Here is a 14,596-nt window from a genome sequence, read left to right on the forward strand (position 1 = left end):
GGAAAAATGATCACAAACCCATGATCATTTTACAACACCAGTTGTAAGTATGAAGCCCATGCCAAAGTGGGTTTCATACTTACAACTGGTGTGGCACTGGTAATCAAAGATATAGAAAGTATTACACAATTAAACTATTATATAATGACTGAGATTATTATATTAACACAAGTTCAACTCAGTGCTAGACTGCAGAGTATAATGTAGTGAGTCACTTAAGGTTGTTGAGGTTTGGAATTATCATGACGTATTGCTGAGACACCAAATTATTCAAATTTTCATCTCTGCTATTTCTGTATAAAGAGAAAATGGTTTCATCACTTTCACTTATTATAGAGTAAAATCTGTAGCTTACATATGGAATGGAAGGAAAAAAAATTCATTTTTACAACGTACTAGGATATACATTAAAATAAATTTTAATATATTTCTATATTTTGGCAACGTCACGTTGCCATTTTCAAGAACTTAAGTACAAGATACGTGCACGCAGGCACAACAAAACAGTAAGTGAGGAAGAAGTAGGAAGCTATTATTTCTCCTAAAGTCCTGATTGTGCCCTCTAGTGGGCAATGTTGGTATTCTTGGGCGATTGGGCTGAAGGTCTTCTGATGTAGGTTTCCCAAATTTGAGGAAGTCTCATGCAGCCAAATTTGTTGAGGTTTGGATCGTTTCTTAGGGCTGAAGCTGATTCCATGAAAAGCCTTTCATATCTGTATTTGCTACGGTGTATTATCCTGGCTTTCTTCCTTAAATTTCCTTAAATTAAATTATATAGTGAAAATTTTTTATATTAATTCTGCACACAAAAGGTGCATGGATTAATACAAAAACTTGCAGTACCTCCAAATTTCTGAGAGTGATCGTGCAGATTTTGCTTTGCAGGTGTGTGAACCATGTGAATCATCTGAGAATTTTCATTTACAGTATGTGGAAATATAAGGCAGGTGATTATAATAAACTGAGAAGTCAACTTGAAATGATGGCTCTTGTATGAGATACTGCATGACCAAAGAATCAGAAACACAGAGAAAGTGATCAAAAAGTAACTGATAGAAGCCATATCTGACTGCATAAACCTCCATAAATTACATGGAAGTTGAATGGCTGAGTGAAACTTTAAGGGAAGAGTTGTATAAAAAGAAAATGTTGTAAGTCTAATATAGAAGAGGGGTAGCAGTCATTCTCAGGAGCAATATAAACAACAGAATAAGATAGTTACAGTCATGGGGGGGGGTAAAATCGGACTATGAAAACAAGTTAGATGAACAGACCAAGGAAAATCCAAGTAAATTAGTGAATGCAGACTATAGTAAAATGTCAGATGTACTAAAAATACTTGAGTAATTATGTAATTACTTTTGCAAGGTATTCATCCCAGGCATATCCATTAGCTCTGTGGATGCTGAGGAAAAACTGGAAGACAGAGTAGAGGCAAATAACTTAGAGATATTGCAGAGAGTGATTCAAACATAATGGAATATCAGAATGGGAACTAGAAATGTCTCTGACTTGATTGTTAAATTGAAGGTCCTTTTTTTCACACACACACACACACACACACAGCTCATCTTACCGTGTTTTAAACACATTCAAACTCTTTGCAGACACCACATTCTCAGGCAAGGCATTCCAATCATTCACAACTCTGCACAAAAAAAAGCCTGCCTCTCACTCCCCTACTCACAAACTCTTTATACAGTTAACAGGGATGACCTCTGGTTCTCCCCTGATCTCCCACTATTCTCTGTAAAACTTCTCCAGCACTTCCCCTTACCAACTTGTAGGTCTCTATCATATCTTCCTTCTCTCCACCAGACTCTGCAAATTACATCTTCTCAATCTTTCCTCATACTTGACATTCCAGAGGTCAGAAACTACCTTAGTCAGTCTCCTTTGGACCCTTTCCAACATCTCTTCATCCTTTTGAAAACCCGGTGACCAAATTTGGGCACAATAGTCCATGTGTGGCCTAATCAAAGCCTTATACAACGGAACAAGAATCTCCCTACTTCTACACGTCAGTGTCATCTGCATCATTCCCAGAAGCCTTTGTGTTGTCTTCACAATTTTGGCAATGTGTCCCTAAATTTTAGATCCTTATCCACTATCACCTCCAGATCTCTTATTTCCTCTACCTCCAACAATATATTCTCACCAAGCATAAATTCTGCATCCCATCTATGTTTTCCAAATTTTAAAACCTTACATTTTGCAACATTGAATTCACATCCCCATTCCATGCCCAATCACTCAATCTATTCAAGTCTTCCTGTAAGGCCACAACATCTTCACTACACTTTATGGTTCATCCCAACTTTGCATCATCTGCAAACTACTGAATATCTCCATCCAAATCTTCACCTATATCATTAATATACAAGTTAAACAATAATGGACCTAAAACAGACCCCTGAGGCACTGCACTAGTGACTCTCCTTTTCCTAGACATCGCTCCCCCATACACAACTTGTTGATACCTATCAGATAGCCAGTCTCCAATCCAATGCACCAATCTAATATCCAACCTCATCTGCTCTAGTTTGACTGTCAACCTATCATGAGGTACTCTATCAAAAGCCTTTGCGAAATCCAAGTATATTACTATGTATCCTTTTCCTCTGTCCAAGGAAGCAGTCACTTTATTGTAATAATTAAGTAGATTACTAAAACATGACCTCCCTTTAGCAAATCCATCAAAGATGATACCATTATTATCAACCCAACTCTGGATCCTAGTTCTCACAAGCTTCTCCAACAACTTAACCACAACACCTGACACACAGATAGGTCTATAGTTTGATGCTTGAGTTCGATCACCTCCTTTATATTTTGTGTAATATAATTTATTAGTATGCTGACAATAAATTTATGTCTGCATTTGTAATGAAAATTTTTTCATATACAAGTAAAAATGTAGTTTGTCTTTAGCTTTCGAATGTACCTCTGCAAACAGGGTAAAACAAACGACAAACAAAACTTTAGAGGCATTGTCAATTTACCTTATCTCAAAAATTCCAGAAAAACTAATATGCACCATATTAGAAAACTTTTTATATCTGTTGAAAGTTTTTCCATTTGGTTATACTATAAATTAAAGATACCGAGAAATTATATTCTTAGTTTAATCCTTTATCCAAGTGTAAGCAAACAAAGTTTGCGCATGAAGTAACTTCACAACTGGGCAACTCATATATAGGCTAAAGATTTCACAACACTTGCCTTAGTAGGCAAGTGATGTGAAATCCCATAATGCAAAGCACAAATCCTGACAGACATGTATAATGCTATGCATTATGGGAAGGGTCACTACCCAGACCAGTTTCGACCTTTAATTAGATCTCATCAGTGTGAGCCAGACCCATAAGTGATACCAAGGTTGAAAGAATGCCGAAGTCATATTTCTATATACGAGTAGCCAAAAGGTATCACAACTTATTTCTAAAATACTCTTGATTAGAAATAGATGTTGAAAGCTTTGTCACTTGGTTATACTATAAATTAAAGATGCCAAGAAATTATATTCTTAGTTTAATCCTTTATCCAACTGTAAGCAAACAATGTTTGCGCATGAAGTAACTTCATCTGGCATGACAGCTCTTGGCTACTTATATATTGAAATATGACTTTGGCATTACTTTAACCTTGGTATCACCTCTAGGTCTGGCTCTTGCTGATGAGACCTCAGTAAAGGTCGAAACCAGTCTGGGTAGTGACCCTTTCCATAATTCATAGCATACATGTCCATAAGGATATGTGCTTTGCATTATGGGATACTTAAGCAAGTGATATGAAGTCCTTAGCCTCTGTATACGAGTTTCCCACTTGTGAAGTTACTTCACGTGCAAACTTTGTTTGCTTACACTTGGATAAAGGATTAAACCAAGAGTATAATTTCTTGGCATCTTTAATTTATTTAAATTTTTTTATATCATCTACACACACAAAAATCCCAGTCTGACACGACAGCACCATGTGTGGGCAAGTGCTTACAAAGAATAAAGGCATTAGTTGATGTGCTTCAGAAAGTTGTGAGGTTGTAATAATTTGGAAAAACAGTGATTGTTTTCCTGAGATCAGAGGTGTAGGGAATGAAGAAGACAGGATGAGAAGTTGGTTCAATAAGTTTGGAACTGAATTATATACAGATATGGATCAGTAAGTGCTCACATTTGTATGTGGTTTAAAAAAAAAAAAAAAACTAGAAGAAAGATAATGTCCAAGTCATTTAAAGTTGAATGGATAATGTGGATAATGAATGTTTCCATATCACTACTAGGAATTGTTTCTGTGATATGTTCAGTAGAAATGTTTGGATGAGAAGACTAAACTGATAATCTAGCCAAGGAAAGAAGGCAGAATCACAAAGATTGTTCCATATGGGTAGAAAGGATTTTGGCAGTTCAGGTTTTGTTTATTTTAATGGTTTTAATTCACAACATTAGAATAATAAGAAAATACTTAATATTTATTTAGCTTTCAGGCAGTACATTCCACTCACCAACCATCACTCTTTCCATGCAAAGAACCTATTCCTCACTCCCTTACTTACACGCTTCTTATATACAGCCTCAGATGGCCTTTTCTACTCTTGTTTCCCTCTGCTGTATGAAAATTCTCCTCCACATTAATCTGGTAACAACCTCTCTCCAACTGATACATCTCAATAATGTTCCCTCTCCTTTTCACAAAGCTCCTCTGCATGTTGCATTCCCTCAATCTGTCTTCATATTCCATTCCACAGATGGCACTTACATAGTGAACCTTTTTATTATTATTATTATTAATAATAATAAATAGTCAGTGAAATAGTGAACCTTCTCTGGACCCTTCCTATTACATCCTCATTCCTTCAACTAAGTGACAAAATCTGCACATAGTAGTCCATATGTGGCCTGATCAAACCTTATACACAACCACAACCTCTGCTTATGCATGTTAAGGTCCTCACTCCCTTCATCATTGACATAATCCATTATGATATTCATACAAATTTAGCAATATGATCCCTAAACTTCAAATCTCTGTACGTTACTTCTAGATATCTCACTCTTCTTCAGTTTCCCCATTAAATTGTACGTTCTGCATCCCCAATCTTGCTTAAAAATTTTTAAAACTTACACTTCGCAACATTAAACTGATAGTTTCACTCAATTGCACACTCACATAGTTTATTGAGATCCTCTTGGAAGTCTGTATCTACTCTGCTCCTCATAGTTCTTCTCAACTTTACATCATTGGCAAACAGCAGCATATGTCTAGTAAAGCCTCTCCTAATATCATTAATATACAAGTTAAGCAATAATGGCCCCAAAACAGACCTCTGTGACACTCCACTAGTGACCTTATTTTTTGGGATACTACTTTTCCATACACAACCCACCGATACTAGTCTGACAGCCAATTACCTATCCAACTTGCTAGTCTCTTATCCAATCCCATCTGTTTCAATTTAGTTCCAACTTGTCATGTGGCAGTCAATCAAAGTCCTTTTAAAAATCTGAGTTTATCATTGTATATGCATCATCCTTATCCTGTGAATTTGTCACCTTGTACATAACTAGATTGCCAAAACATAACTTATCCTTAACAAATCCATGCTGATCATCATAGAGAATACTGATATTATCAAACCAATTCTGAATCCTAGTCCTTACCAGCCTCTCTGACACATTAATAAAAATTCCAGACTGCCAGATTGGCCTATAATTTATAGTCTCAATCTTTCCCCTCTTGTAGTTCCACATATATCTCTTCTTCACAGAAATTCTCATATGACTGTCTACAACTCACATGATCACCTCATGGTCACTCTCACCATCTGGGAGAAGATTAGACACTCCATCTACAATCACATCCTCTGATGATACAATCAGATCTAAGACTCAATCCTTATATGCTCTCCATTACATATTGTCCTTTAAGAACTCAAGAAATTCATTCTCCTTATTCTCTTGTGCTGTCTTTTCATTCCAATGAATATTGCCATAATTGAAATCACCCATAATGATCACCTTTCTCTTGCTCACTAAGCCAAGTGGCTGAAATATATTTCTTTATTTTCATCCTCCACATTTCCTGGCCTATAGCAACACCCAACTAAATCTCTCATCTTATCAATCTCACCTTATAATGCTTCAAAACCACTGCCAATATTTCCCCATCATATTTCAACCTTTTGCAGACATAATTCCTGAGTTGTTATCAACAGCACTCCCCTTCTCTCTTGCCCTTCCTATCATTACAAAAATATCATATTCTGCCATTTCTATTCCCATCAGGATATCATTCTCATCCAACCACTTCACACGTTCCAACTATTTTCAGGTCTTTAAATTCAACCAGCAACATTTAATCACTCATTTCTGATACTCCTGGCATTCATAAATAAGCATAGCAATTCATTTCTTGGTCTATAACCAGTTTTAGCCATGCCACTCCCTCATCTATGAATTCTTCATACCTGCTCCTGTTTGCTTAACTTTATCCTTTGTCCCACATATCTCTCCAAACACAACTACTCTGTGCAATCCAGGTAATTCCATTCCTGTACTGACCATTCCCATTCATGCATTCATTATTGCTTCTAAAATCTCCTCCCCTTATTCTGTATCTTCTTGGTTTCCTCTCTATTTTTGTCCAGTTGGCATTCTTGTTCTCACATTCTCATCTCTCACACTATCATATCCATTCATAATTACTTTGGTCTCACTTGGGCTGCTCTCTCTCTCGCTCTCATTTATATCACCTCTTACTTCTGCTGATACCTTGTTCACATCATTCATTACACTTTTTTCTAGCAGCAGTCTTTTTCAGTTGATTCACACCAAATCTATTTAAATGTAATCCATCTGTTTTATGCAGTTCCATTCATCAACAAACTAAACCTCTCTTTCTCACACATCTCTGCTAGCATACCATTCATGATTTTTGCTTGCTTCCTCAGCTCATCATTGTCATACCTGGGCAACACTCCAACTACTCTTCCTCCCACGCTACTGTCTGTTACTCTCTTCGGTAATCTTCTGATGTCTATCCTCACATTCTTCCTATGCCTATCCAAATCATTCATCCTGTACCACCACCAACTCCCTTGCATTCTTATATCTAGAGCAATAATCACTCGTTCAGCCTCCCTCCTGGAAAACAGATCTTGTACACACTCTCTTCTACTGTACATATTTTATCTTGAGCTAGGTTTCTGTATTATTTAATCCTTAACTCACTTGCTCATGCTGATGCACTGTAGACCCTACCATTCATTTGTCACAAACTCTATAAATGAGGACAAAAGTAAAATGATAAACCTTCTTTAGAAATTTTAGTGTAGTTTACCATTATACTACAGTAGCACATTAATTGCACTATAGAAGCATAAACAAATTGGAATAAAGGCATAAGTTCGATTCTCATCATGATGGGAGGAATTTTTATGTTTTTTTTTTTTTTTTTCAATTGAAGGTGAGTTAGCTGATCTCATATGGAGATAGCAGGGCTTTTTCTCCCAGAAATCGGGTTTTTCATTCCACATACAGACAAATCAGCCTTCAGAACACATAATTTACAGACAAAAAATACTAGTGGTGGTAGGCATTAGATGCCATTGGTGTAGATCATGTTGGTAGTAGTGGTTGGTGAATACAGAGATTTCTAGAGTATGTGCCATCCCTCAGTGAGTCTTTGTACTCCTTGGAGGTGTCATGAAATAATAATGATAATATCTTGGTGCTCAATTTTTTTTATGCAACTTCCATGCACAAAAGGTTGTAAACCTATAGTACTGCAGATGATCAAGTATTGTTTTATTTTATTTATTTATTTATTATTATTTCTACAGTCATTTTTATGATTTTGAAAAATCAGGTTTATAATTAGCTCAAAATGCATAAAAATATATTACTAAAGGTTTTAACCAGTTTTGATGGTAGTTTGTAATTCCCCCTCCCTCCACACATACATGCACAGGTTTTAAAAATTAAACTACAGACATAGTTGAATTCTGCTTTAGAAAATAAAAGAAAGTTTATGTAGGAAACCTGTTTTTTTTCTTCCTATTAGTGACTTTAAAAATAATGTTTGTTGTTTAACTAATAAATAACATAAAACAGATTACTTACATATATATTTTTATTAGTATAAAATTTTTGCTGTAGTATCAAGGACATCATCAGTATGACTTCTAAATTAAGCAACAAGAACAAAAACCAGTATATTCAACAATGACGTGTGTACTGCACATACATGATGTAGAGCATCATGGTTTAATTATATGAACGTTCTAGTAAAAATAACTTTAACAAGATTTAATAACAAAAAAATATAATTAAATATTAAAATTTTAAAAAGTAACAAATCATTAAATTTAAGTTATTCTGGAATTTGTAAAGAACTATTTCCCATAAGAGATATATAAGAGCAAGATATCATCAGTGCTTGGGAAATTGTTAAGGAATATTTATTAGAAGCAATAGTAAGCTGTATACCATGAGTGAAGAAGAGGACACAATTTGGTGTAAAGATGGGAACAATATCAAACAGGAACTGCAGGTTAAAAAGAGGTTATGGAAGAGATATAAGGAGAGGGGTGGAGGGCAGATGCATGAAGAATATAAGACTCAGGCCAGGAGAGTGACTAGTATGGTAAGGAAGGCAAAACTGGAATATGAGAAGAGATTGGTCCTAAAATCCAAAGAAAATCCTAGGGAATTTTTTAGCTATGTGGCCAGTAGGAGGAGAAATGATTGTGGAAGAATGACATCGTTGGATAAAAATGCGAATAGAGTGACTGATGCAGAGGACATAGTGGAGTTGTTCAATAACACTTTATTGGAGTATTTCATCCTGGAGCAGTAGGTTTTAAACGATAGAGCAGGTTTGAGGTTTAGAGGTGAGTGTGTTTCAAATACTGAGTACCCTGGATGTCAATAAAGCTATGGGACTGGATGAAATTTCACCACAGGTTTTTGAGAGAATATGCTAAATAACTAACAACACTGACCTGGATTTTCAATGAAAGTCTTGCTATAGGAAAGGTATTCAAGGAATGGAAGGAAGATAAGATAGTGCCATTGCATAAGAATGGCAGCTGAATGGATGTGTCTAACTATAGGCCAGTTTGAGTTTCATCAATAGTTATTAAGATCTTGGAGAAATTAGTGAGGGACCACATACAGCATTGGGCAGATGAGGGTAATGTTAACTGTGAGAGTCAACATGGATTTGTTAAGGGGCACTCTTTCTTTAGTAATATGATTGCCTTTTATAATAAAGTGACAAGAGCGGTTGAGGGAAAGGCATATACTGCCATTTTTTTTTTTATTTTGCAAAGGCATTTGACAGGGTGCCACATGATAAGCTGATATTTAAGTCAGCACATGGGGTTTAGATGTCGGGATAGTCAAATAGATTCAGGATTGGCTATCTGATAGGTATCAGAGAGTTCTGCATGGTGGTGCAATATCAAGGTTACAAGTGAGGTCCCACAGGGCTCAGGTGGAACCTGTATTGTTTAACCTTTATATCAATAACATTGTCAGTGGATTGTAGGGGGATATTCAGTTGTTTGCAGATGATGTGAAGCTTGGAAGGGTTATTAATAATAGTGCAGATGTGGCAGTCCTAAAAGAGGATTTGAATAAACTGGACAGATGGACAAATGAATAGGGATGTCAGTTTAATGCAGCAAAATGTAAAGTCTTGATGTTTGGGATACATCGATGAGCAGCAGCATACTCTGTTGGAGGAGCTGTACTGGAGGAAGTAGGGAGAGAAGAGATCTGGGGGTGATGATTGATAAAAACGTGAAATTCAGGGAACATGTTGCAAAGGTAGTGAAGGTAACCCAAAGGATTGCTGCAATACTGAGAAGAACACTGACCTGCAGAGATAAAAGAGTTGTCATTCCATTTTATAAAGCCCTGTTCAGACCACACTTGGACTATTGTTCTCAAATTTGGTCTCCAGGATTTGACGGGAATAAATTAACTGTGGAAAGGATACTGAGGCAAATAACAAAGATAGTTTCAGGACTATACAATGTTGATTATGAGGATCGGTTGAGGGAATGTAGACAGCAGAGTTTGGTAGATAGAAGAAGGAGAGGTAATATGATTGAGACTTTTAAACTGTTGAGAGATAGTTACAGTGTTAACACTAGGGAGTTATTTCACTTGGTGGAACAGGGAGAAGGAGCAAGGACAAGGGGCCATCCCTGTAAGTTACAAAAGGAAGCTGTGAGCAAGAGGATGAGGAGTTGTTTCTTTGCACGGAAGGTGGTTTAATCGTTTAATGCATTGCCTGATAGAGTGGTGAGAGCATGATTGCTCAATGAGTTCAAGGAGTAGTATGATAGACTTTGTGGTTTCTGGGAAGCACCTCTCATGATGAGTGTTTTGATTCCATGGAGGTCTGAATCATCATCATAATAATAATAATTAAGTGCATCATTTCTATTTAGATTTGGTTGATGTAACAATGTCTCTCAACTCTCTTTGCATAAAGATCTCAGGGCATTATTACTTTTATGGAAAACCTTAATTTTCTTCCAAAGAATGTGATGTCTGGTGGTAATAATGGCTCTGCAAGTACCAATTCCTCTGGCTTGTGGAACTTAATATAATCTAAATGTTCAGCATGACACACAGCTGCTCATCTACCCATTTGGCCAAAATACAATAATCTACATCAGCAAGGAATTTGATACACTCCAGGGTGGACTAAAGGCAAAAGTTTATCTTAAGTTGAGCCTAGTAAAATAGAGATCTTGTTGATAGGATGAAGGGACATTTGTAGGCCAACAGATCTAAGTAGTTTTGTTATACCTTCTGAGATGCCTATAACATAGAGAATGGTGACGTGAAGGACCATGTCTGTATTACTATTGTGATTAGAGGGCAGTTGACAAGGGAACTCTGTAATTATTAGTTATCTTGTTGACATATAATTCAGTAAAGTAATTAGTACAGAAGGTGGACTTGATGTGATTTATTTTTTGGGAGAGCAGTAATTCAGCAGCAAAGAGGGAGTGCTCACTGTACTAAATTCTTAATCATGCTAGATTTTTGATAATTATGATAGTGTGAAAGAGGATGAATGTAAAGTCCAGTATGTGTTTTCTTTCTGAATACGGAGAAGTGAAGGCTACCAGCTGGTTGACAAAGTAATAGGAGATCTAAAAAGGCAATCCATTTGTTCTCTGTTAACTCAAGTGAACTGGATACAATGACGAAAAGTGTTGATCTTATTGATGAACTGTTGCAGCTTTGTATGGGACCAAAATTGCAAAAACATCATCAGCATATCTTTACCATAAGAACAGCTTATGAAGGATGCTATTCAGTATATATTGTTCAAACCTTTCCATGAAATAGTTAGTTAGTGTGGAAAAAAGAGGACTACTCATTGATGTGCTTTCAGTTTTTTGTTAAAGGTAAAATTGGTTCAGCTATTGATAAACTGCTGCCCTTATTTAATACACTCCAGCCCACCCTGGAGTGTATCAAATTCCTTGCTAGTATGGATTATTGTATTTTGGTCAAAGAGGTTAGTAGCATTGTGCTGAACACTTACAATACATTAAATTCCATGAGCCAGAGCAATCAGGACATGTGGAGTATGCTGTTACCACCAGACAACACGTTCTTTGGAAGAAAATTATGATTATAATTAAGATTATAATCATGAAAGTAATAATGTCCTGGAATGTCTAAGAGAATGTGAGACCATTGGCTGAATTAAATAGAAACAATGGTCTTAAATTCTCTCTCTGATGGGAAGTAGTTCTTGTTTACAAATTCCAGAATTAACTTAAATTTAATTATTTGTTATTTTTTTATAATTTTAATATTTAATTATATTTTTTTATTTGTTATTAAATCTTGTTAAAGTTATTTTTACTAGAAAACCTTAACATAATTAGACCATGGCGCTCTACATCATGTACGCGCTGAATATACCAGTTTCTGTTTGTATAGCTGAATTTAGAAGTCATACTTAAGATGCCCTTGATATTATGCTAATAAAAATATATACATAAGTACTCCATTTTATGTTATTTTTTAATTATCACATTTTAAGTTACTATATATGTCAAGTTACTGTTGTTTAATGTTTTCCTTTCTGTTTATTTGTTTTTAACAATATCAGGACTGCTTCAGAAACTTGAGGAAGAAGTAAAGGTTAACACATATCTAGTCAAAGAAAAATTGCCAAAAGAGCTATGTTCACGCCAGAATTATGTAAAAGATCTTCAAAGAGTGGTTTCTGAACCTGCTATGGGACAGTCTGATTTAGATCAGTTAAACTCAAAAGTAAGATTCAAAAAATTACTAATTATTATAATATGATGAAACAAACATCACATTTTTTTATTAGATCCATTAATTCCTGACAAACTTTTATGAATTAGCTGTAGTTTACTTGTCACACGCTACCAAATTGTTTAATTTCAAAAGATGTGGCAGGAGGAGGGGGGGTACATAAGGAATTTTTCAAGTTACAAGAAACATAATGGTAATTTAAAAATCATCATGTCAACCTTGGTAGATTCCTATTATGTACATATGTGTGTACCGTTATTTCCCCCCCCTTAATATGTTAGTTTCAGTGGCAGTCACTGCAGTATAACAGATCTTCATATTTATCTTATTACTTCTGATACTTTTCATGTTAGCATTCAAGAATGTATGAGCTGAACTATAATCACATAAACACAATGTGACAGGAAAGGCTTGAAAAATAGGATAACAGGAAAAAGTTGCAGAAGATCGAGATCTAGGTAGCTTGATTCAGTTAGTAGGGCCTTAGAAGACAGAAATGCCAAATCCGACATTTCTGTCTTTGACAGAAATGTCAGCTTTGACAACATAAGAGTCTTGACAAATAGATTAATTTGAAAGAAAATTGTTGACATATGAGAAGCTATAATAATAGCTTCATTATATGGTTTCTTCAACTTTAATCATGTATTGCTATCGTAGTATTTTGTATACTCATTGGGTACATATTAATTTCAAAAGATGTGGCAGGAGGAGGGGGGGTACATAAGGAATTTTTCAAGTTACAAGAAACATAATGGTAATTTAAAAATCATCATGTCAACCTTGGTAGATTCCTATTATGTACATATGTGTGTACCGTTATTTCCCCCCCTTAATATGTTAGTTTCAAATGGATGGCAATAATGATGATGATGATAATGTTCTAATAGTCAACTCTGTCTGTTAATTGTACATATTCTTTGGCTGATTTGCCTGTTTTGTGCAAAGAAAAAAGAAAAGTCTGTATTCTGGAGGACAAATCTTACCTGTTAATTTTTATTTATGCACATATGCACAAGAATCTGTATTTATGTTATGTACATCTGAAAAAAGACATATGGTAAGGTGCCAAGAGAAAAGCCATTCAAAAAAGATACAATTACATGGGATGAAAGGGGGAATTAAACAGAACAGTACATTCCATATTTAAGTTCTAAGCCAGCAGTTAGAATGGAAGTAGATATGGGAAGATGGATTGATGTAAAAATTAGGTAAGAAGAATGCATACTATCTCCACTCTAGTTCATCATTTATATGGATTACATTATGAACGAAATGGAATTAAACCTAATATCAAAACTGAAAATATTCGACTTAGCTCTTTATATTATGGAGATGATTTTCTACTCCTAAAAAAACTCCTCCATAGTGCAATTGGATGAACAATGGTATGTTGCACTCTTCAATTGGAAAAGGCCTAAGTTTGATTCCTATCATGACAAGAAGAATCTTTATATGTTTTTTTTTTTTTCAATTGAAGGCGAGTTAGCCAATCTCATATGAAGGTAGCAGGGTTTTTTCTCCCAGAAACTCAGGTTTTTCACCCCACATAAAGACAAATCAGCCTTGAGAACACTACACTTGCAATTTACTGACAAAATCTACTAGTGGTGGTGGTGGTGGGCAGTAGATGATGATGGTAGTAGTGGTTCACTCTAGTTGATAGATTAAGTGGTGGAGATGGAGAGTTGTAGAGTAGGTGTCCTCCCTCGATGAGTCTTTGGACTCCTTTGACAAGTCACCTAATAAATAAATCCAGTACATGTCTTTGAGATGAGATGAATTGAATAACTGCTGTAACAAATTTTATTGGGGAAAAAAAAAAGGAAGGGAAGGAGTAATAAGACTAACAAGAAGGAAGGACTATAGAAAACGTTAACTGGATTATTAATGGACTAACTTCAGAACAAGTAAAATATTTCAGCTATTTAGGTACAGTTTTTAGTGAAGATGGCAAAATTAAATATGGAAAACACAACTGAATGAGCAGAGCTGGAATGGTGGCGAGCCAGTTGAATAAATTATAAATTTTTCCATGTAAATTCATAAATTTATATGGAATAAGAGAGAAAGGAGGGGCTCATTCTATGATCTAATATGCTTATCAGATGATTTGTGTGGAAATGTGGCAGGAATACATGTAGGTTAGGTTGATGGAGGAGCAAATCATCTTGTACAATTTATTGTTCCTGTTATGCGTATTTCTTTTTTTTTATATATTTCACTTTATTTCTGATAATTCTTTTGTTTACTGATGATCAGTCTTTTTTTTACATAGT

At 35.4% G+C, this 14,596-nt stretch overlaps 1 protein-coding gene across 2 annotated transcripts in view; it reads left to right on the forward strand.

The window, feature by feature from the left end:
- Positions 1-14,596, forward strand: part of LOC150095072 (intraflagellar transport protein 81 homolog) — a 397,333-nt gene that overhangs the window by 199,781 nt on the left and 182,956 nt on the right. For both annotated transcript variants that reach the window (XM_090411322.1, XM_090411321.1), the window contains exon 8: positions 12,145-12,308. In XM_090411322.1, coding sequence (XP_090267448.1) covers positions 12,145-12,308 — 164 coding nt within the window. The remainder of the gene's footprint in view (positions 1-12,144; positions 12,309-14,596) is intronic.

Source organism: Typopeltis vanoorti, chromosome 21, assembly GCF_054136105.1.
Source record: "Typopeltis vanoorti isolate ZY-2024b chromosome 21, IOZ_Tvanoo_1.0, whole genome shotgun sequence".
NCBI lineage: Eukaryota > Metazoa > Arthropoda > Arachnida > Uropygi > Thelyphonidae > Typopeltis > Typopeltis vanoorti.